General features: G+C 42.5%; 1 protein-coding gene across 4 annotated transcripts in view; it reads left to right on the top strand.

The window, feature by feature from the left end:
* Positions 1-25261, top strand: part of DYNC2H1 (dynein cytoplasmic 2 heavy chain 1) — a 631818-nt gene that overhangs the window by 529385 nt on the left and 77172 nt on the right. For all 4 annotated transcript variants that reach the window (XM_075592400.1, XM_075592399.1, XM_075592403.1 and 1 more), the window contains one exon: positions 5342-5431. In XM_075592400.1, coding sequence (XP_075448515.1) covers positions 5342-5431 — 90 coding nt within the window. The remainder of the gene's footprint in view (positions 1-5341; positions 5432-25261) is intronic.

Raw genomic sequence — 25261 nt, 5'->3', positions numbered from 1 at the left:
TCTAGCTTGGAAATTTTTTTTGCCCCTTGAAGCCTATCAAAAAGTTCGGAGATCAGCAGAAGGGGGTATCGATTCTTGGCTGTGATGAGATTGAGCCCTCGGTAATCAATGCATGGTCTCAGGGATCCATCTTTCTTTTTGACAAAAAAGAAACCGGCACCAGCGGGGGACGAAGAATTACGAATGAATCCTTTTTCAAGGTTTTCTTTGATGTATGCTGCCATGGCTTCAGTTTCAGGGAGAGACAAGGGGTAGGACTTAAATTTTGGAAGAACAGCGCCGGGAACCAGATTAATGGGACAATCATAAGGTCTGTGAGGAGGTAGAACCTCCGATTGTGTCTTACTAAACACGTCGATGAAATCCGCATATGCTTCAGGAAGAGCGGAATCATTAGCCGGGGGCGTTTCCACTCCCGCGAGGACTGTGGTAGGAGAAATGACCGGCAATGGTGAGGCGTCTGACTGGCTCCCACTGAATTGTCTTGCCATCCCTCCAATCAATGCGTGGGTTGTGCTGCTGTAGCCAGGGTAATCCTAGGATAACTGGAACGGCAGGAGAGTGCATCACGTCAAAGGATATGATTTCGGTATGAGTACCGGCAGAAAGGGTGAGAGGAAGAGTCTCTAACGTGATGAAGGCAGGTTGCAAAGGACGACCATCAATAGCCTCGAGACCAATCGGCGATTTCTTAGCGATGAGCGGAATCTTTTTAAGAGTAGCAAAATCTTGATCCACAAAGTTACCACCGGATCCTGAATCAAGAAAAGCGGCTGTGGTTACGCGAAAATTCGGACCTTCAAGCGAGACTGGAAGCATAATTCTCTTAGGGAGTTCCTCTTCAGAGATAGGGTGAGAAGATATTGACCCCAAAATGAGTCCCTCTTGCCCCATTGGTCGTGTTTGTTCTTTGGGCCTTAAAGGACAAAAACGTACCGTATGTTCAGGAGATCCACAGTAGTAGCAAAGGCCCTCATTCCGGCGACGAGCCCTTTCGGCAGTCCGGTCAGGGGTTCTATCGGCAGTCCTGTCGGTATTACGGAACTCTTGACTGGCAATCTGCATGGGTTCCACAGTGTCTAGAACAGGACGAATAGTTGGGAAGGATCTGGGAAGAATAGGGTCAGAAGAGAAAATTCTGGGACGCTGGTGTTCATGACGGCGCTGTTGAAGGCGCTGATCCACTCGTATGCATAGTGCGATCAATTCCTCCAATCCCTGGGGCCTGGGCTGAACTGCAAGTTCATCCTTTACAGAGTCGGACAAACCTTGCCAAAACACAGCAATAAGGGCTTCTTGGTTCCAATGTGTTTCCACTGCGACAGTCCGGAATTCCAATGCATATTTGGCTACGGACCTACGACCTTGAGACAATTGAACAAGAGAAGCAGCGGCAGTATCTCTGCGGGCAGGAATATCAAATACTTGCTGGAATTCTTGGCGGAAGAGCTGGTAATCCTGGGTGGTTTCCGCACGCAACTCCCAGATGGGAGAGGCCCACGCCAATGCGTCCCCTGTTAAAAGAGAGTAAACATAGGCTACCTTGGTGCGTCCGGTGGGGAACAGGCTGGGAGAAATCTCAAATTGTATTTCACATTGATTCAAAAAACCACGACAGGCTAGAAGGTCACCCGCATATGCTTTAGGCGTGGGAATCCTGAGTTCTGATGGCCGGTCGCCACCCTGCGCGGCTGGGGCCGGAATAGGCTGTAGTGAAAGCTGGGAAAGCTGTTGTACCAGGCTTGTGATCTGAGTTCCCAAAGTACCAATGCATTGCGCAAGTCCCCTGATTAGTTGGCCCACCTCAGTCAGGTCTGTTTCTGTTGGGCTCTGCATAATGTCACGCTGTGCAGCCCATAGACCAGGCCAGTCCCCTGTACTGAGGTGGGATGTTGAATATACACACCGACAGCAAAGGGAGCGGGTCCGGGATGTGGTTGTAGCGTGGCCAGGCCTGGGTTAAGATTTAGAATAGTCGTTGTACTTGCCGAGTTCAGGAGTATAGAGAGTTCCGTAGTTAAATCCGTTTCCGTGTCCAAGGGTCTGAGAGGTAAGAATCGTGATGGGTAAGCTGAAGTCGGGAGCCAGAGGGGTAAGTCAGACAAGCCGGTTCAAATCTGTAGGAGAAAAGACAAACAGGAGCACGACACAGTTTCCAGGCTACACAGGAAGCAAGGAGCTATGCAGAGCAAGGAAGTGAAGTCACAGCTGGATATTTAAAGCGGCAGTGACCAATCCGGACGAGGGGCATGGCGGAGGCGTGTCGAGGAGCTGCTCGTGAGTGGCTGAGAGACCAGGAAATAGTAGAGCCCAGCTGAGGGTCTGTAACACCAGTGCCAGAATCCAAGATGGCGACGGCAGAGTTCAAGGTATGCACTGGGCGGCGGCATGGGTAGCGACGGGGGGCAGGGGCAGCAGCCGCTGCAGTACTGGTAGTGGGTAAGGAGGGGTCACGCCGCAAGGGACGTGGCCCCCGATTCCTTACAGGTTCTCAGCCAATTTAAACTTCTGGTGATGGCTGTGGACCAGATGGTCCCGTAGATTATTAGAACGTCTGCTCGTGATGGTAGGGGTCGCCACCAAGACCTCCTTGAGATCCGGGTCTGAGAGCAATAGATGCCAATATCTTGTGAAGATCTTTTTTAATGGCCCACCATCTTCTATTATAAGTACCAATGTACCTTATTGTTTTTTCACTTTGTTTCAGGATTTTATTAGATAGTAGACTGTCCCTGTTGCTATATAGTACGCGATGGTATGATCGCTTGAGACTGTTAACATTGTAACAACGAGCCAGAAATCTGTCCCTCAATTCTTTGGACTGAATCTTAAATTCATCAAAGGTGGAACAGTTTCTTCGAAGGCGAAGGTACTGTCCAGTAGGAATACCAGATATTAATGTCGAATTAATGTCGAATTGAGCCAGCAAAAGACTGTTAGTAGCAGTAGTTTTGCGAAAAACCTTAGTTTGTATATTCATGTCTTGATCGACATATCAAGATCTAAAAAGGTGATTGATGACTGACTGGTTACAGTTGTCAGTTTCAAATGAAGCGTGTTATCATTGAGACAGTCGACACATGCGGTGAACAATGAGCTGGGACCCTTCCAAAGGATGAGAATGTAATCTATGTATCTGATCCACAATTCAATGTGTTCTGTATACATAGAAAACGCATAGCAAAAAACATGAGTATATTCCCACCAGCCAAGGTACAGGTTGGGATAAGTGGGTGCACAGGCGGTACCCATAGCTGTGTACCTTGCATCTGGTGGTAATAGCTACCATCAAACACAAAATAGTTGTGTGTTAGTACATAGCCAAGAAGGTCAAGAGTGAACTGGTTATGTTTGTTAAACCGACAATCCTTGGTGGACAGGAAATTAGCAACTGCTTCCAGGCTATTCTGATGTAGAATACTAGTATAAAGCGATTCCACATCTAGATTGGCAAGCATAGTATCTTTGGTAACAATAATGCCATTTAGTCGGTTTAGAGTGTCTTTGGTGTCTTGAACGTAAGGTGGTAAACTAGTGACCGTTACGTACAACTTTGTCAACATAGACACTGCAGTCTTCAGTAAGGCAATTGTTACCAGACGCCATCGGTCGACCGGGCGGATGATGCTGGTTCTTAAGCACTTTGGGTAAGCTATAAAAAGTCGCCACAGTCGGAGCTTTAGGAAGCAAGAAGTCATATTCCTGTTTAGTGATTAGTTCATCAAGACCTTTTAGCAAGATGGTAGTGAGTTACTGCTTTTATTGCGATGTGGGACTACTGTCAAGAATGGTATTACAGTCTGTATCACCCAATAGTCTCTTGTTCTCCATTACATATGCATCGGTATCCATAATGGCGATATTACCGACTTTATCGGACGGTTTAATTGTTTTTATGATATGTGGCGGTTCTTGCTACTTTATTAATTTGGGTGATTTCAAGGCAGACTCAGTTTAATCATTTATTAGCTTGTCCTTGTGCAGTGGCAGTTAACACCATCAAGCTATATTTGGTGCTGTGATTAGGCATTTAATATCATCACACTTATTCCTATAGTTTATAGTGATGTCATCTCGCTATACACTGTATTAGGTGTATTTATTAGATGGTAACTATTATCCACCAGCCACTATACTAGCACAAAGTGACAAGGTCTATCGCTACCTGCATTGACTTATATTTCTATAGGTATTTATTTAGTGCATCTGTTAACACTCTTGGTGGCTATTACTATAGTTATATATCATTGTCAATCAACCATTGGCTTTATACATTGGTGATTTTACTATCATCACCATTGTGCACCTGGTTTTTTATGTTCTAACCAAGCCTTTCAGCCATATATTTTGAGAGGATAAGATATTAACAATCGTCTCTCCCCTAATTTCTTCACACTTGCTATTTTTTCAACCAGTTTAACTAATGATGCCTAAGTAGCTACAGCACCTACACTTCATATATTTTAATCACTGGGTCTATTTATACAGTGATATATGTTTTATGTAACCCTCTTTTTGAATAAAGTTATTTTCTAAATATTTATTTATTTGGTGGTGTGCAACTAAGTGGATTTTTTGGGGAGAGTTATCAGTTGTTCTCTTTTTTTTGTTTTGTTGTTTAGCAATTCATGCTATTTGTTATCTCAAATCTCTGTGATAGATACAAATGACTCTTTATAGCTAAGCATACTGTATGAATTGCATCATAATAATGTTACTCAGCGACCTTATTTGATTCCATTAAAGAAATCTGATGGTTTAGTCCAAAGAAAAAGTATCTGTGTCGAGCAAGGTAATGGTGTTAAAATACTGCATGCTATGGATTATAGGTATATACAGTATGCATTGTTGCATAACTGTACAGGGTCTACAATGTCATTAATCATAACAAATTTAACATGGCTGAGTATCAATTCAGAGAATTGTTCACATCACAGTAAAATGCTATAAACATAATTTTTTCATTGTTAGTGATTTTCATTTTTCGATCTCCATATACTTATTTATGAGTTGCAATTTGGATATAAATATATTTAATGGGATGAAATCATATGTATCCAGTACTGACAACATTGCCCCATGGCGTTATGAGACTGTGGTCCAGTCCGTATGTATTAGCTTTAATCCCTGTGTATCTGGGTTACTAAAAGTATTTTACTGTATCTCTGTGGATATGTACTATAAATAAAACTGGAATCAAGTCTCATGATAACATGAATGTGGGTTGGTAGTACCTACCTACTTACCTGTATCTAGTTATGTATACAGTGCAAGATCTAGATATAGATCTATATCTACAGTTTATATCTATATCCGTTAACTTTATTTACATTGTTGACAGTGCCCTCTTGCCTGGCAAAACAAATGGGAAGGCCCAGAAGATCCTCTGCAGTATCTTAGAGGACTGGTAGCTCGAGCAGCTGCAATCCAGGTAAATGCATTTACTTGCTTAATGTGTAAACAATAGAGTTCTATTAAAAGCAACTGGTTATGGAGAAAATTTGATTTGTAGTGTGTTATACTGTTGGACAAAAGCCAAAATAATATCTCCTATGTTAAGTGTGACCTTTTGAGACCACATTTCTTTCTCAAGGTTTTACTTAATAAAAGACATTTGTCTCACCAATTTGTATGCCTTTGCCAGGGAAACAAATGAGTGAAAACATGTTTTTTTTTTCTTTCATTGTTTCCGTATAGTGTACTACCACCAAGGGGATTTTCATGCAGCACTGTCAGTCGAATTTATATTACAAGTTTGTTTTTTAATGGAAAACTGTTCAACAGGCCCACAGCTATTGCTATTCCATTAACAAAAGTAAATGTAAAGGAGTTACACTAGTGTAACTGTAGCAATTTAGCTACAATGTTGAATCCTGATGAGGGCCTCGCTGGGGGAACGAAAAGTCTTTTGTTCCTTGTTTATTTTTATTGCAATTCTATCATTAATATAAGCATATTGGTTTGCAGTGGTTCGATCTCTTTTCTTGTATTTATTATAGCCACTTAGGGGCACACTCATTACGTGCTTGTACGGGTTATCTCACCCGGTCCGACGTTAACTTCCACTCAAATGAATGGGAGTTAATGGTGAAACGGGGGCGATAACCCGTACCGGCGCTTGGTACATGTGTTCTTTAGAGGGAAATGGTTTAATCATTTTTCTTTAATATACATTTTAAAGGGGACTTATTTTGAAGAGATACATAGAGACCAATGTTATGCATCAGCAGAGGGTCTTCTGAGAAATGGCCAATTTAGGATTATGAAAAAGTCTAAAAACAACATATAATATACTGTAAAATTGTCAAATACAGGGACAAAGTATGAAAAAATAATACAACTAATATAGAAAGAGAACATAAAGACAAACGTAAAACAATATTCTACCTTCCTATAATAATAATTCTTTGTTTCTGTATAGCACTGCTAGTTTTACATAGTGCTTTACAGAGACATTTTGCAGACACAGTCCTTGCCCCGTGGAGCTTGCAATCTATGTTTTTGGTGCCTGAGGTACAGGGAGATAAAGTGACTTACCCAAGGCCACAAAGAGCCGACACCGGGAATTGATCCAGGTCTCAGTGCCAGTCAGTGTCTTTACTCGCTGAGCCACTCCTTCAGCCAAGTATTACAATTATTATGTGCACACTGTAGAATTAGATCCATGTGATTGTGTTAGATTAATTACAGCTATAGCAGACGTTCTTGCCCCCGCAGGTACGTGCCAGCATGGTAGCCCCGTCCCTCTTCTGCATGCGGCGGATGCTATTATAATGGTGTCTGCTCCCGGTGGTGCGTTGTGTGTCCTGCTGCAACTTGCAAGCAAGAGCAAGAATGTCTGCTACTTCTATATTTCTATAACCGCCTTCAAATCCATAAATACAACTTTCAGTGCATTCATTATTTCTGTTTTTGCACTTTATATGCTTAACGTTAAGAGCATTTTATAAAATGTGTATATCTGAGCAGTCTGCACAACATGTGGTACCATACTTCCATGTGCAGCAGTGTGACGGGGACGATTCTCAGTCCTCTGTGTTGCCTGTTTTAGTGTGTCAGTGCACATATCGTTATTTGCACGACATAAATTGGGCATCTGGCCCTTTAGCAAAAACACAGTCGGAGCACTAAGTACCTCCTGCTGGTCGCCATGCCAGCCGTGCAGGCCTAACTATCCCCACCAGGCCCAACTACTGCAGGTAATTGAAACCACCCGAGTTCACTATTTGTGTTGCACACAAATCCCGGACCGGATTTCCTGCCACAGAGAAATCATGGTCTGAATATTATGCAATTCAAACCCCTTTTTTCTTTTTCTCACTTGGGTCTTTGCCACAAGTAGATACAGTATAAAAATGTATACAAATTGTGTCATGTAACTGTAAATATTGTTATTTAACCCCACTAGTGTTTGAGGGCCTACAAAACACGCACTCATACAGTCTTTAATTGGGGTGCCTTTTATCTGCACTTCATTTTGAGTGTTATACCCTACTGAACCACCGTATTGTTGCTGCTAAAATGAATCAAATGAATGGCGTTTCATAATAGTTCATCCTTTCAGCTAGTTTTAGATCACCAAACAGTAAATAAAAAAAATTATCCTACTCTTATACACTATAAATAGCCAGCAAGTGACATGTTAAAAATATGCTTTAATATCTTAAGCAAGAGTGTGGAGTCTTAATACACTGGAGATGTACCGTATTATAACAACAGGAATAAGAAAATATATATTTGTTGCCAAGGGAACCATATTCTAATATGCCATTTTACAAAATAACTAAAAATGAGTTAATTGAATGTTTTACATTGTTGTTCATGGCTTGGCATTTAAATGAAGATGCCTTCACAGAGTGCTTGAAAATGATGATTAGACTGCTAAAGGAAGTTAATGATATTCTCATTTAACATATGACAGGGGTCACATATACCAAAAGTTAAATTAGATACAGTCACTTCAAAGCATGACATTTATTTCAGAGCCCAGAAATCAATCAGTACTATTGGACTAAAAGTCTCTGGAGTAAGACTATTTTGATTCAGACACATGTGCTGGGGTTGACTGGTGAGGAGGAAAGTGGTCATTTGGGCTTTATCCTTTGTGAATTTTAAAATGAATTATTTTTTATTCCCTCTAAATTATACTGTTAGACTGTGTGCAATTACAATGGTAAAAATAAGAGGATAATAAAAGTGTTCTTTAGCTGGTTCATGTAGTATTAATCATTGACGTCTACTAGAAGAATCTGCAAATAACTGTGCCACATGACCCAGCATGTATAAGAAATACACTTAACTGAGAACGTTCTTGAAATGCCTACACAATTATCACAGATAATGTCAAGTGTTTGTCACAATATCTACGCTGTTTGGCTTGTACAGGTGGGTATGATAGCTTTGGTTCAGAATTATTACGGAATTAGAAATATGCATGTGTTTAAATAAAAATACTTTTAGAGAATTGTTTGACATCTGTATTCAAATACTATATCTGAGCATTTCATTAGTTCCAATATTGAATACTATTCCCAATAGTTTGAATAGGCCAACAGTATACGTTTTGACAAAACGATGAAAAATGTAGAAATGGCGTGAAATAAGTGGATGATATTCTGTCATTTACCGTCTACGTCTGTCTTTAGAAAATTGCTTTACAAGTTTCAAAAAATTGACCCAACTTTCTTCACACAATCTTTAACCACTTACCTTTTTTGTTGCTGAACAGAGAGTATTATGTATACCAAAATTAATATTTCTACTACATGTAGGTGCTTCCAGTATTTGTCCCTCACATCTCAAGTTAAACTTTAAAACTTCAACCTCACATTTCTGATGTACTGTAAATTAAAGAAAATACCTACTGTATCAATAGAGATGTGGCTCAATGAGTAAAGAAACTGACTGGCACTGAATTTGAAGCAGGGGAACCTGGTACAATTCCCTGTGTCTGCTCCTTGTGGCCTTGGGCAAGTCACTTTATCTCCCTGTGCCTCAGGCACCAAAAACATAGATTGTAAACTCTATATGGCAGGGACCTGTTCCTGTATCTGAAAAAACTATACAAGAACATGTAGCTTCTAGCCTGCCCAGAAAGTATTTGATGGCAAGACAGGAACAAATGTACATTGCACCTGGGATCAAGTGATCGCCAATCTAGTTCTTGGAGCAATTCACAGTGATGTGTGTTGTGGTTAAATTATAGAACAAAGTAGCATATTGAGTTGTAGAGGGTGTCTTGTTTACGTAGGTGAGTTTGAGGTTCTGGACCATATACTACTGTATGTCATCATCTACTATATATTTTGGAAAGTTATTTGTCTGATCACTATGCATTTGGACACCCCTTAAGATATTGTAACCAAATTTTCCTTGGATCAAGGAGCAGGTTTTTGTCTATATTTCTAAATTGGATACATTCTATTTTTAATTCTATGAGTTATTACAATTTCTGTAAGCAAGTCAGCCACTGGGTGTTGTACCTGATGGGCTATATATCTGGCACGTAACGTCATGCTGGTTACATCATAATACATGTAGCCTGGTGCCAGATAAGGAGAGTCAGATAGCTATAAAGTTTACACAGAAAGAGGAAGTCAGTTGCCATGTGAGGAGAAAGTAAGAATGTTGGAGAAGGAGAGAGAGGCGGAAAGAATTGGGGATGTCATATGGTATTAAAGGAAAGTGATGGGAGGGAGAGAGATGAGTGGGGGGGAGAGAAAAGAGGGGAAGAGAGAGAGTAGGGGGTAGGAAGGTGGGAGGAGGTTGAGGGGATATGATGATTTTGGTTTCTTAGACTCACCAAGCAATGCCTGGTTACTTTCTGCTAGTAGTCTATAATTGGCATTAGCATCTGCTGTGCTATACGCTTTCTGACCAGCGGGAGGATTTGTTCCTATAAAGTACACCTAGTTTGGCATAGGTTTTTGATGTCAGAGTATCAATATGCAATCCAAATGTTAAATTGAAGTCACCATATGCCCAGATATTTAAAATTAGTGACGGGGACTAGAATGGTGTTACAGTTGGTTCTGATATGTAGCTCATTCATTGGTATCTTTAGAAATGTAACCTTAAAAACAGTTCGGTTTTTGAAATACAGTTTTGAAAAATGAGATTGGAGTACCTGTCCAAGGTCAGGGAGTCTAGGGCTCTGTGCATATAAAATGGTGTCATCGGCATACATGTACATTGTAGCTGCCTTACAAGCTGTATGTTGATCATTAAAGGAAAGTGGACAGTCTTACACAACAGACCCATACACAGGTGATCAGCAACACTGGTCCCTGGTCAAACAGACTCTTTCACCCCGTCTCCTGCTGTGACATCATCATTGTATGGGCCCACAAATACCAGGTGATCAGACTAGAAAACGGAGCTCCACGAGTGATCCATGAAGTGGTTTGGGTAAAAGCCAGATTGGAATTGTCTAAGGAAATTTGTTTTGGTATAGTGATCGCTTAATTGGTACTGAACACCTTTTCCCATGAATTTCGATAGTTTTGATAGAAGAGAGATTGGTCTGTAGTTGGAGACAATGTTTTTATCCCCACTTTTGAAGACTGCGACAACCCGAGTAGTTTTCCAGGTCTGGGATATGGCCTGAAGACAAAATAAAGTTGATTAGGGAGGCAAACTGCATGGCAATGACTGGGGCACGGAGTCGTAGGAACTGTTATTGCATTAGCTTAGGTCCACATTGGCTGTTTAGTTTTAATGTTAGGCGCGCCTGTGTAATCTCCTATACCATTAGACTTGCATTCACTAAAATGCTACGTGCTGGTTTATTGCTTAGAGATGCAGGGCTGCTTCAAATGTATTAGGATGATCATCTAACAGTATGAAGAGCATCCAACATTCCTCATTCCTAAATCCAGGGAAGGTCATTTTGTAATGAAGAGGAGAAAGCCTTTAACATGAATAGACTTTTGTACCATGTTCTTGGTCATTGTATGTATGTATGTAAAACTTTATTTATATAGCGCTTTACAAAAGTAACACACGTGACATAATAGTAATAATTACTTCATACAATAAAAAATATTGGGAAATGGAGTCCCTGTCCTGAAGAGCTTTCAATCTAAGTTGGAAGTAGGGAGAACTTGGAGATATTAGGGGCGGTTTATGGTAAGTGTGTCTGCAAGGTGTCATGGTAAATTCATATGAGATTTATAATTTCAGCCGAAGGAACTACTCAAATGCTTAATTAAAGACGTGTTTTAAGATGGGCCTTAAATGTGGAAAGAGAGGGTGCTAGTCGGGTATTTCGGGGAAGGGCATTCCAGAGGTGTGGGTCCGTAAGAGAGGTTTTAGGTGTGAGAGGGCTTTGGATACAAAAGGGGTAGACAGAAGACATCCTTAAGCAGAACGCAAGAGTCGAGTAGGTGTATAGCGAGAAGTTAGGGCCAGGATGTAAGAAGCGGCAAAGGAATGTACAGTGTTAAAAGAGAGGAGAATTTTTAAAGGAATATAGGATTTAATAAAGAGCCAGGAGAGATTGCAGAAGGAGAGATGTCAAGACAGATTTATAGTAGGAGAAAGTAAAGCGATTCTAGCAGCAGCATTTAGGATCGGTTATAGGGAAGACAGGTGAAATCATAAGGTTTGTGGCACCTATAACCAACAGTGGTAAGTGTTTGAAAGACACTGGCACATTGTTTGAGCAGCGGGATTTAAAAGATGTTATTATCCAGACTCCAGCTGTGGTTACCAGAATATCCAGGAATCTGAGGAATATCTTCGTCCATAGTTGACAATTGAAATAACACAACATCCTATCAAATACGCCACTTTATCAACTTTAAGGCTACCGGGGTTATCTATTTAGCCACATGTTCTTGTGGTTTCAAGTACATGGGTAAAACACGCAGACAATTTTGCAGACGGATCCTGGAACATGTAAGTTCCATCACAAATTAACTACAGTAGATACCCCAATCTCTAGACATGTTTGGGGAAAGTATGGGGTTAATGCAGGGGAGTGACAGAAATATGCAAAACTTGCAAAATGGGTGGCGCAGTGATAAAGGCAAATAGCTGTGAATATATAAAGTAAATACAAATAAGTGAATAGTGAACAAAAAGTTGCAGCTCAAAAACCCTTTAGTGGACGATCTGTAACTTCCACTTCTATTGTAGCACGTCTTGGGAAAACAGGGGAGTGCAGGTATCAATATGCAAAAAATAGAAAAGCATACATAGTGCAAATAAAGTTGATTCAAACAATATGATGTGGTTGTTAATGCAGGGGTCCTGAAATTCCAGACCCTATTTTACCTGATAGAAGGGAAGGCATTTGGGCTAAAATATTACTATAGAAGGAATCTATATGGATTTACAATCTGTTTACATTAAATCCCTATGGTCTCAATGAGGGCTTTGTGTTTTATCCTTTCATCTAGGATAATTAGCCATAGCTGGACATTTTCATCTCTCAATTTGGCATGCAGTATTGTCACTTTACGACTTTTTCATTCAAATTGATGATTATAATGAATAACTTCCTGAAGTGACTCATCTCCCAATAAGAGCTATAGCAAGGAAGATAAAGAACTGTAATGCTGATTTTCTGACTTTGAATTGTGCCAGTACATATGCCATGAGATCGCTAAGCACCTAACAGTGAAGAGAATTACTATAGCAACAGACTAACTATTTGAACTCCCTCCCAAGATCAAACTGGTTCCACCCCCGATGCAGCCGATTTGACTTAGCGCACGAAGAGTGAGTGTGTGTGTCACTTACGAGTGATGTCATGTAGAGAGAGAGAGAGAGAGAATGTTACCATCCAGCAGGGCAGCAGAACAGCAAAGAGAGACAGCTCTAAGAGGTAAGTCAGCAAAATAATGTATTGAAACAGACACAAAAATCCGACGTTTCGATCCCCAGAGGGATCTTCTTCCTGGGGGTGTCCCTCTGGGGATCGAAACGTCGGATTTTTGTGTCTGTTTCAATACATTATTTTGCTGACTTAACTCTGAGTGCTGTCTCTCTTTGCTGTTCTGCTGCCCTGCTGGATGGTAACAGGCTCTTTACATTATTTATGGGACTAGCACCAGGCCTTTCTGGATATCTACATTGGAGTGCTTGCTGCTTTTTTTTACATATATATATGTTTCTGCATATGGAGAATAAAACTCTCCATTAAACCTACTTTTTATTCCCCTCTCCAATTTTAAAAAGCGTTGCTCTCTGCATAGGCCCCTTATAGTGTGGAAGAGCTTTTAGGAGATTTGGTGAAAACGTATCACAACAGACTGAACAATGTTTTTCTTAGGCTGCGTCCATTCAGCATTCGACCGCGCAGAGGCGTGTGCGTGACGTCACCCGCGTTAAGCGGGTGCGTTTTCAGGACATAGTTGCGCTGTGGGAGGGGGCATGTCTAGGGGCGTGTCTGTGATGTCACAGAGCTTGTTCACCCTCATTGGGCGAACCGCTCACATGACCTTCCCGTCGCGCTGAGCAATCAGTTTCAACTGATTCCTCGTGCACCACGCACCTCCTCCAGCTGTCGCCCACACGGTCTATGGGCGCAATCAATGCCTTAAGGTAATGAGATCACGCCACGCCCGGACGTCTCTGTGCGGTCTTCGGCAGCATGCACGCTGCCTTAGTATTTGCATGTTAAGTGCAGCTGTTTGCATCTGAGGAAGCTGAGAAATTCTAAGGCCTTATATCTCTCAGAATCTGCATCTTTTGCTGCTGACTGCTGTAAGATCTGAACTTCTCTTCTGTGCAACAATGCAAAAAAAACATAACTTTAATAGCAGAACAGAATATGCAATGCTACCGTAGACTGCTGTACCCTACCTAGGAAACGTAAGTCAAGTTCAGTAATCAATGAACACTTTTAAATGGCATTTTTGGCACTACCGAACGTTACGTCCTATTGACTTTAATGAGACTTTACCTGCGGTAGCACCACAACTGCACTATCATATACTTACATCTTTTATAAATACTTCCATCATATTATTGTTGTCAATCAGTTTGGTCTTCATTGAGACTTGTGGGCTTATTAACACATTAATATACAGGCAATCTGTACAGAGCTAATAGCTGTAGACAACAGTACTAGTCATTAAACAATTACCTCTGTAGGTACATAAACAACTTCAGGAGACAAAAAGGCTTCAAATTATAGTTAAGTATACAGTAAGTAGTCATGGCAATGCGGGTCAATGGAAATTAGAAAACATTTTTGGATTTTTATGCTTTTCTCTAGCTTTCAATACACGTTTGTTTTGTCTCTCTATCTTTTGTCACTCTGGTTATATTTATACGCCCCTCTTTTCATTTTTCTTTTTATCTCGTATGTGTTTTTTTGGTTTGTTTATTATCTTATTGCTATATTTATTTTCTGCTCCCTGACCACTTACACTTTAATTGATCTCCCATGGTATTCCCAGTACGAAGTCGAGAATGTGCCTAGCTTTGTAACTTGAGGTCAAATATTTTAATATTAACCAAAAATATGTAACTTTATGGACCTTGGCAATTTCCAAGCATTATTTATGGTTGGTTGATCCATGATACCTGGTTACAATCACATTTTTATTCTTATTGGATTTTTTAAATGAAATTATTTATTAGACTTTTCAGATCTGGTATTAAATAAGCACAATGCACAAGCATTAAGACGCCCTCCTCCCCCATTCTTCTAATTTTTTAGTTCTTACAAAAATGTCCTTAGTTTAATGATGATACATATTGCCTTGAACCACAAGAATGAATAGTTGCATATTTTGGAAGGGAGAGCAGGCAAGTCTTTTGTAAATTAAAACATCAAACCCAAGTAAAAGAAAATAAAACATTTTATTTTTAAAAGTGCCAAACCATGTGACTTGCTTTTTGTTCAGTGGTATGTAACTAATGTTGCAAATTTATATTATTTTTGTATTTTGTTGTCGTTAAATAGATTTGGGTTGGATTTGACAAAATCCCCTATTTGAGATTGTGGTTTGCAGTGGAATGCTTACTATTATTCTGGAAAGTCAGCTTGGTTTTGACTATAGACAACGGTGCTCCTGGGACAATAATAATATGAAAGCAACAAAAAAGAGTACCACAAATGGAGCACACAGGTATACCGAAAAAATAAAGATAACAATTTATTAATGAACTTAAAAACAAGGGAGAAAATCTAAAATGGAGGGGGACACTCCCAGAAACCTCGAAATAACCACAAAGGGACAGATAGGTGAATCTAAGTCAAATGACACAATTGGAACTGGCCTAATACAAAGCAGAATAATAATGAATGTCAAGGCATTCAGACGAGACCACGAGTATTCTAAAGCTTTCCTTAAACTAGCCCGGTTACATTCTAGGTATGTGGTGGGTGTAACCTGGCTAGTTTAAGACATTTTTGCATTGACTAATGACCCATAGGATTAACACAGCAGGGTTCCCTGGCAGTCCCATTCAGTTTGAATGGGACTGCCAGGGACCCCCGCTGTTAATCTGATGGGCCATTAATCAATGCAGAAATGCTGGGTCTAGTTTAAGGCATGTATCCAGCATGTACCTGGGTGTACCTGGGTCTTTTTGGCGGTTGCCACTGGTTTGTGTTAGAATAACCGTGGGCACTACAGTAATATAAAGTAGCTCTGCAGATACAAATGTAATACCACAACACCGAATAAGGGCAAGGAAATGTGACTGCAGGAAATAGCTACAAGATGCATACACATACACACTGAAAGAGCAGTAACAATATACTCAATGAGTTGTAAATAGATGTTAAGAACTGGTAGTATACATAAAATACCAGTGAATCACCCAGATCATGACTGGAACAGTGTGATGGTTGAAATTCACAGCTGAGTAATAAAGGTCAGTCCAGATAGGGAACAGAGTTTAAACTTGTATCCATTCCATAATACATCACCAGAAAGTCAGTAGGTGCAAATGCACTGTCCCTTAAATGTGGTGAGAAAAAAGGGTCCCCCTGCAAGAACTCGCGCTCCAACGCGTTTCAATAATTGTCTTCTTTATTATTATATATTTTTTTTTATATGGAAGAACTTTTTAAACAAGCATGATAAAAAAAATCTATATGGCAAGAAACAATGTGAATATTCTTAAGCTTCAAATAAAAACATGTTTTCATAAAATTATACATACAGAACAGAATAATTGCTGTAATTATTGCTCGTAAGAAACAAAATAATTGCTTTATTATTCATAAATGCTTTCAGTTTTTCTACAAACAAAAGGCCATATTATATAACTACTTCAAAACTACTTCTGTATATACCTGTACTTATATTATAAAACACAATTGGCAGGTAACATTGAGTAGATATACATTGGCGGCCGGCTTAAAACTAATGCGGCTGCCGCCGCAGTTTAAAAACAGCTGCGGGCGGCGCGCGGCTATCTTCGGCTCGTCTGTAGCTATACATAAAGGATTGTTTTTGCAATCTATGAAAGAGATTTGTACTGTATCTTGGTTTAGCTTTGGTCCAATAAACAGCTTTGTAATTACAAATACTCAGACCAATGCAACTACTAAACCTTTCTTCAATTTTATGGTAATCTAAGTCAGAGCCGGGACAGCCGACTGTAGCCAAGCATAAAAAGACGCCCGGCTGACTATGGAAGTTGAGCCCAACCCTTGCTTGACCACTTAGACCCAATTTGAACCTCATTGCAAAGTCTTTACTTCCTTGTAAAATGACATTGATTTATAGCAGTAACCAATCATAGAATGTTACAGGTACAATGAATTGCAATTTGCAGTATTTCTTGGTATCCAATATACAAGGCGATATTGTACAAAGTAGCTATATTAGATGTAGATGATTGCTGGCTTTATCACTAAACCATACTTCATGTCGTCATACTGTAGCAATATTCAATAAACGATCAGTCTTACTGTAACATTTTCATGGGGTGAATCTACCACCGCGCAGCCCCCTTCATTGTAAAACTATGAATACCCGCATCCTGAATGAGATATAGTACAGTGTGGAGGCACAAAATATAGCCAACAAGCAAATTGCTTATCTTTCTTTGTAAAGTTCACCCTGCAGCAAGCTATCAGGCTTTCATGCATTTCAGATTTTCTATTCAGGGTTAATAATTTCATCATATTGCCTTAAATAACCATCTAACAATCTTATGTGTTCTAATTTACCGCCTTGGTAAATCTAAACATCTGTTTTGTATCTGATCATCTATTTTATGATCGCCTGATTTTGTTGCTAGTAATGTGCATGCTACTAGAAACTACTGACAACTGATGCATATAAAAAACAATTACGAGAGATTTGCTGTTGCTATGCATGTAAAAATGTATTGTAGAAATTGATCCTTAGGGGATCCTTGAGGAAAGATCCTTAAGGGCATCAGAACTGACTTTTCTATAAATGTAATATTTGTGGTCTTGTTAAAAAAAAAAAAAAACACACAATTAAAAAGGAATAGTCAATAGGAGAGAATTACAATATTTGTAGACTTTAAATACAGGAATTGCTGAGCCTTTCAGATTTGGGAACACATCTCAAATTCAGGAAGATCCATGCATGCTCCCTATTTACTATTTGATATGGGAGTATTGGAAATTGGGACAATAGTTTTTCATTAAGACAAATCTCTTGTCCTATAGTATGTTTACACTTAGATATTAAAATGTATTTATTTCTTCCCAGTATTTGCAGTGGAGATAAAATTGTGGAAATGTCTGTTTTTAAGTGATACATGTCTGCATGGAAAAATGTTGTTAACAGGTATCAAATAAAAAAGAATGTTTTTTTTTTTTTTTAGGACCATTCAGGTAATGTACTGTAACGTTCAGAATGCAATCATTAGAAAAATAGCATCATTAGGTTGCAAAGTTGATTTTGGATATCTACTATAATACATGATATTCTGTCATAACATTAGCGCCATAACATACAATATGCACAATATTCCATTTTTATATTACACTAGCTGATATACCCGGCGTTGCCCGGCATTGAATTTTGCCGCTCCCCCCCCCCTCTCTCCGCTCCCCCTCCCTCTCTCTTTTTCTTTGCTCCCCCTCTCTCTCTCCCCCCCTTCCCCTTTCTCCCCCCCTTCCCCTTTCTCCCCCCCCTTCCCCTTTCTCCCCCCCCCCCTTCCCCTTTCTCCCCCCCCCTTCCCCTTTCTCCCCCCCCCTTCCCCTTTCTCCCCCCCCCCTTCCCCTTTCTCCCCCCCCCTTCCCCTTTCTCCCCCCCCCCTTCCCCTTTCTCCCCCCCCCTTCCCCTTTCTCCCCCCCTTCCCCTTTCTCCCCCCGTTAACAGCAATCGGGGCCCCCCTGCACATGAATGTGGCCCCCGTGTTAATAGCTGGGTTCCCCCCTCCCCCCCCGTTCACAGCTCTGGCCCTTCCCCCCTTCACACCTCCGTTCCCCCCCCCCTCTCACATGTCCAATTCCCCCCGCTTCAGAGCTCAGTGGGTGGGTGAGTGACTGGGTGGGTTGACTGAGGGACTGAGTGAGTGGGTGGGTGACTGAGTGAGTGTGTGGGTGGGTGACTGAGTGAGTGTGTGGGTGGGTGGGTGAGTGAGTGACTGGGTGGGTGGGTGACTGGGTGGGTGGGTGGGTGGGTGGGTGACTGAGTGACTGGGTGGGTGGGTGGGTGACTGAGTGACTGGGTGGGTGGGTGGGTGACTGAGTGACTGGGTGGGTGGGTGAGTGACTGGGTTTGGTGAGTGACTGGGTGGGTGAGTGACTGACTGGGTGGGTGAGTGACTGACTTTGACTGACTGGGTGGGTGGGTGAGTGACTGACTGGGTGGGTGAGTGACTTGAGTGACTGGGTGGGTGGGTGAGTGACTGGGTGGGTGGGTGAGTGACTTGACTGACTGGGTGGGTGATTGGGTGACTGAGTGGGTGGGTGGGTGAGTGGGTGGGTGTGTTATCTATCCCCCCCCCTGCATCTCTTCTCTCCCCCCCCCCCTGCATGCCTCCCCCCCTTCATGCTATCCCCGGAGGCAGTAGGTGTGAGGCACGGTGAGGCGGCCGTGGCAGCCGCAGCTGTAGAGAGGGGGAAGGACAGCAGCGCGGGTCCTGTGAGGCACGGTGAGGCGGCCGTGGCAGCCGCAGCTGTAGGGAGGGGGAAGGACAGCAGCGCGGGGCCTGTGAGCCACGGTGAGGCGTCCGTGGCAGCCGCAGCTGTAGAGAGGGGGAAGGACAGCAGCGCGGGGCCTGTGAGGCAGGCGTGGCAACCGCAGTACCCGTCCGCCTGCTCGATCACTCACCCGAACGGCCGCTCCCACGTGCATGTGAGGCGGGAGGCAGCGTGTTGTGGCCGCTCCCCCGCTGTGTCCCGGGCGCTCGCGCCGCTCCTCCGCTGTGTCCCGGGCGCTCGCGCCGCTCCCCCGCTGACTGTAGCGGCGCCGGTGTGTGAGCTTGGGGGGGGGGGGGGGTGTGAGTGTGTGAGTGTGTGAGTGTGTGAGTGTGTGTGTGTGTGTGTGTGTGTGACCTTTGGCCCGTCACTCCGCCTCAGGCCAATGAGAGGTGTGCGGGGGCGGGCGGCCAAGGGAGAAATCTCATTGGCCTGAGGCACAGGACAACCAGACACGCATACAACACTTTCAGAAATATATAGATAGATTTAGATTGCAAGTATAGCTATAATTTATATAATAACTAAGAAGCTATGTTTTTATTTTGGTAATGTTAATAATGCAAGTTAAACTTTATTAGAACTGTATGTCCGTGTTTCATTATTTCACTGGCATCTAAATGTATGCTGATTTCGAGAAATAAATGTAGCCTAAATAATTTCACCAAAAGAGACATTGTTCAACAGATTCACTGATTTGTCCTGTGATGTACAGTAACTATGGAACCCATTCTGTGATATGTTTGCTTAATTAGGATAATTCCCCAGATGTCCAGTCATTATATACATTTTTTTTTGTTGCTCAGTATTCAAAGGCTTACTGGATTAATTACAATCACAATCATAAAAAGACACGAAAGTATTTTTAGGCAGGAGTTGTTTTATACTCTGGTATAAAAAAAAGCTGGTTGCTCATTATTTTTTATATCAGGCCCCATTTGTCTCTTGTTTTATATTTCAGGACATTCTGGAAAACAAGATTTATATCCTAATGCAGGGGTGGCCAACTCCAGTCCTCAAGGGCCACCAGGAGGCCAGGTTTTCCGGATATTCCTGCTTCTGCACAGGTAGTTCAATCAATGTTTCTGTCATTAGACAGACAGGCAGACATATCAGTCATTACTGAGCCTCCTGAAAACCTGACCTATTGGTGGCCCTCTAGGACTGGTGTTGACCACCCCTGACCTAATGTATCTTTTCAGGTAAATTTTAAAAAAAATTATATATATATATATATATATGATAAAAAATCACTGGCACTCCAATAGAAATTCAATAATGAATAGGTGCATGTCCCATATAAATAATAAAAGTATACATTACCCCATAGCAGCAAAAAGGGAGACAGCACTCAGGTGAATGAAAATAAATGTATTAAATACAGCACATAACTCCAACGTTTCGATCCCACAGGGGGATCTTCCTCAGGGTGGTGCACCACCTTGAGGAAGATCCCCCTGTGGGATCGAAACATTGGAGTTATGTGCTGTATTTAATACATTTATTTTCATTCACCTGAGTGCTGTCTCCCTTTTTGCTGCTATGCGGTAATGTATACTTTTATATATATATATATATATATATATATATATATATATATATATATATATATTGTGACAAACGGCTTACTCCGGGGCTCCGTCGTTTGTCCGGGACTGTTTAGAACACGGTCTTTTAGGGTAGGTTAAATGATGAGGCGTCACGTACTGTTCCTTTAAACAGGCTATGCCTGGTTTATTCAGTCCCAGGCACTGAGACTGCCACAGTGCATACAACAGAAAACAGATCAAAACAAAAGCTGCTCACCTGAGCGATAACTTAACTTAGATATCCCTGACTCAGGGTTGGAAGTGGCTTTTCCACTTCCAACATCAAAACATGGTACTTTTGCAGTCTTACACAAATGAACAGAAAGATTGAACCTGTTTGGGGAAGAGGCTTCTCCCCTCTGTAGTTCAGCAGCCTTCCAGCCTCCTGGCTCTTGTGGGGAGACCAGAGCAAACAGGAAATCAGTCTTTCATACCTGATTCCTAATTAGCATGACAGGAGACAGAAATCAGGCAGCAGACAAACTCTGGTCTGGATCTCTCATCCCTCAGTTCCAGCGCTTGCCAAACTGTGGGATGGAGTGTATGTATTATAAGGCTGCACTCCCAGGCCAAACAGGATAGAAACTGTCTAGTATCCTGGGAGCCCTATATACGGAATTTATTACCATCCCCTGGTTTCTGTCACATATCCTCCCCCCCAGCTCAGACCTCGAGGGATGAGCGACCATGGATATTAGGGAGTGCATCCTTGACAACCCGTCAGCATTGCCATGTTTGTGCCCTGACCTGTGTTCCACAGAAAATTTAAAGGGTTGTAGGCTTAGGAACCACCTGGTCACTCTAGCATTCTTTTCCCTGTTTTGACACATCCAGGTAAGGGGTGCATGATCTGTGACCAACCGGAATTTTCTCCCCAACAGGTAGTATTTGAGCGTCTCTACAGCCCACTTTATTGCGAGACACTCTTTCTCTACTATGGAGTAATTTTTCTCCTGGGGATTTAGTTTCCTACTTAAATAAAGGATGGGGTGCTCCTCACCTTGAGACTCCTGGGAGAGTACCGCCCCCAGCCCTACCTCAGATGCGTCGGTTTGGACTACGAACTCTTTGGAGAAGTCAGGTGTGACCAACACTGGTTGGGCACAGAGAGCTTCTTTCAGGCTTCTAAAGGCCTGTTCGGTTTCGGGGGACCACTTTACCATTAGCGGTCCTCTTGCTTTTGTGAGGTCAGTTAGTGGGGTTGCCTTAGTTGCAAAATTGGGAATAAACCTTCTATAGTACCCAATTAAGCCCAAAAAGGTCCTTACTTGTTTTTTTGTAACTGGCCTTGGCCAATTTTGTATCGCCTCCACTTTGAGTGTTTGGGGTTTGAGTAAACCTCTGCCAATAGAATATCCCAGATACTTGGCCTCCTCCAGACCAATAGTGCATTTAGTGGGGTTAGCAGTTAGTCCAGCAGACCGGACTGCGTCAAGCACAGCTTGGACCTTTGGAAGGTGGGATTGCCAATCTTCACTATGGATTACCACATCATCCAGGTAGGCGGCAGCATACCGAGCATGTGGTTTTAAAATTTTATCCATCATTCTTTGGAATGTGGCGGGAGCTCCATGTAAGCCAAAAGGCAACACCTTATACTGAAAGAGGCCGTCTGGGGTTGAGAAGGCTGTCTTTTCTTTTGCCCTTTCTGTGAGGGGAACCTGCCAGTACCCTTTTGTTAGGTCTAGGGTTGTGAGATATCGGGCTTTGCCCAGTCTCTCTACAAGTTCATCTACCCTGGGCATAGGATAAGTATCAAATTTTGACACCGCGTTTAGTTTCCGGTAGTCATTACAAAACCTTGTTGTACCATCTGGCTTTGGGACTAAGACTATAGGGCTGTTCCACCCACTTTGGGATTCCTCAATTACACCTAGTTTTAGCATTTTTTTAACCTCTAAACTTATAGCCTTTCTTTTGGCCTCTGGGATTCGGTACGGTTTAAGGTTAACTCGGACCCCCGGTTCAGAGACTAAGTCATGTTCAATTACGCTAGTTCTACCTGGCCGTATAGAGAAGATTTCTTTGTTTCTTTTCACTAAATTCTGAACCTCTCGTTTCTGATGAACAGACAGTGTTTCAGCTATGCTAACCTCTGGGTCAGTTTCTTGATTCTCTGACGGACCTGGGGGTACTAGGGTTAACAAGACTTCTCTATCTTTCCAGGGCTTGAGTAGGTTTATATGGTAAATTTGCTCAGGTTTCCTCCTACCTGGCTGTCTTACCTTATAATTTACTTCTCCCACTCTTTCCAAGACCTCATATGGCCCATGCCATTTAGCAAGGAATTTACTCTCCACGGTGGGAACCAGAACTAGTACCCTATCACCTGGAGAAAAAATTCTGACCCTAGCACCCTTATTATATGTATTCCTCTGTGCTTCTTGAGCTTTCTCCATGTGTTCCCTCACTATGGGTAGGACTGCAGCAATGCGGTCCTGCATCTGGGCAACATGCTCTATTACACTTCTGTAAGGGGTAACCTCGTGTTCCCAAGTCTCTTTGGCTATATCCAGTAAGCCCCTTGGGTGTCGGCCATACAATAGTTCAAACGGGGAGAAGCCTGTGGATGATTGGGGAACTTCCCTAATGGCAAATAACAGGTACGGTAACAAACAATCCCAGTTTTTCCCATCTTTATCAACCGCCCGCCGTAACATGCTCTTTAAGGTTTTATTGAACCTTTCCACTAAACCATCTGTTTGTGGATGATAGACTGAGGTTCTGAGATGCTTGATTTTTAGGAGTTTACATAGCTCTTTCGTTACTTGGGACATAAATGGTGTTCCCTGGTCAGATAGAATCTCTTTAGGAATCCCGACCCGGAAAACAGAACTACTAACTCTTTTGCTATGTTTTTAGCTGAGGTGCTACGTAGGGGAACTGCCTCCGGATATCGGGTGGCATAATCTAATATTACCAATATATGCTGATGTCCCCTAGCAGACTTTATTAGGGGTCCTACTAGATCCATAGCAATCCGGTCAAATGGTACCTCTATTATGGGAAGGGGTACCAATGGGCTGCGGTACGCCTTGAACGGGGCGGTGATCTGACATTCTGGGCATGAGGAACAATAATTCGTAATTTCTGCCAGAACCCCAGGCCAATAGAAGCTTCGGAGAACCTTTTCTTTTGTCTTTTCCACCCCTAGGTGTCCCCCCAATGGATGACTATGTGCGAGGTGTAATACTACGTTACGGAATGTCCGTGGTACCAACAATTGTTTAGTTGTAACTGATTTCCTTTTATCAACCCGATATACTAGGTCGTTCTCTACCTCGAAGTAGGGGTAAGCAAGTGACCTATCTGGTTGGCCAGGAGTACTATTCTGGTCCCGTATATTTCCCCTTGCTACCGCTAATGTGGGGTCCTCCCACTGGGCCTTCTTAAAACTCCCAGGACTGACCTCTAGGTCAGCGAGGGTCTTATCCGGTTCTGGGGTGGTAAGTGTCTGCTCAACATCTTGATTTGGGGTATTCCCTACCAAAGTAGTGATGGGGAAGGGAATTTTACAGCACTCCTCCTTTTCCCCCTTCTTATTTGGGCCCTCGTCAACCTCCATTTCTGAAAAAGGGAAAGGATTTGTTTCTTCTAATACTTCGTTATGGTCCGCTATTGAACTCTGGGCGCTATTCTGAGCGGGGGACCACATTTTTAGAAAATGGGGAAAGTCGGTCCCTATTAACACATCATGTGCCAGTTTGGGTACAATACCCACCTTGAAATCTAAAGAACCAAACTCTGTTTCAAAAAAAACATCAACAGTGGAATATTCATGATTATCCCCATGTATACAACAAATTGCCACTCTTTGTGAACTGTTTCCCTGTTTCTTCTTAATGGGCAAGAGGTATTCGGACACTAGTGTGACCATGCTCCCAGAGTCAAGAAGTGCCCGAACCCTCTTACCATTAACCTTTACAAATGCCCACAGATGGTTATTCAAGGGGTCCTCTGGGCTAGGGCCCATACATTGGGACAACAGCGAATAAGGTTCCACGCTGTTGCATTGCATGGGCTCATAATTTAGTGGGCAGATTTTTGCTGTGTGGCCCCTCTCATGACAATTTACACATTTAGGTACATAGTCTGTGTCCCACTTAGAGCCTTTTCCCGGCTCCCCATGTTGGCTATTGCCCTTAGTGTGCGAACCACTGTTGCTGGTGCTGCGTGAAGGTGGTCGCCGCTCTTCAGCGCCCCTTAACCCCGGTACCCTTTTACCGTCTCTGGAAGAGTCCTGGAACCTCGTGTAGTGGGGTTGCTCCACGACTGTGGGTTGCGGGTGCTCTTCTGCTGCATTGTACCTTTCTACGAGGGCCACAAGCTCATCCGCATTGTGGGGGTCACTCCGACTGACCCAACGGCGTAAGGCAGAGGGAAGTTTCCTCAAGAACTGGTCCATGACCAACCGTTCCACGATGTGGCTGGCTGAGTTGATCTCGGGTTGTAGCCACTTCCGGGCGAGGTGGATGAGGTCATACATCTGGCTTCGGGTGGCTTTATCCATCGTGAAGGACCATGCGTGAAACCTTTGGGCGCGAACAGCCGTGGTTACGCCGAGGCGGGCGAGGATCTC

Source organism: Ascaphus truei, chromosome 3, assembly GCF_040206685.1.
Source record: "Ascaphus truei isolate aAscTru1 chromosome 3, aAscTru1.hap1, whole genome shotgun sequence".
NCBI classification, from domain to species: domain Eukaryota; kingdom Metazoa; phylum Chordata; class Amphibia; order Anura; family Ascaphidae; genus Ascaphus; species Ascaphus truei.
Note: the sequence above shows the minus strand (reverse complement) of the source record. Positions and strands in the feature narration are given on the sequence as shown.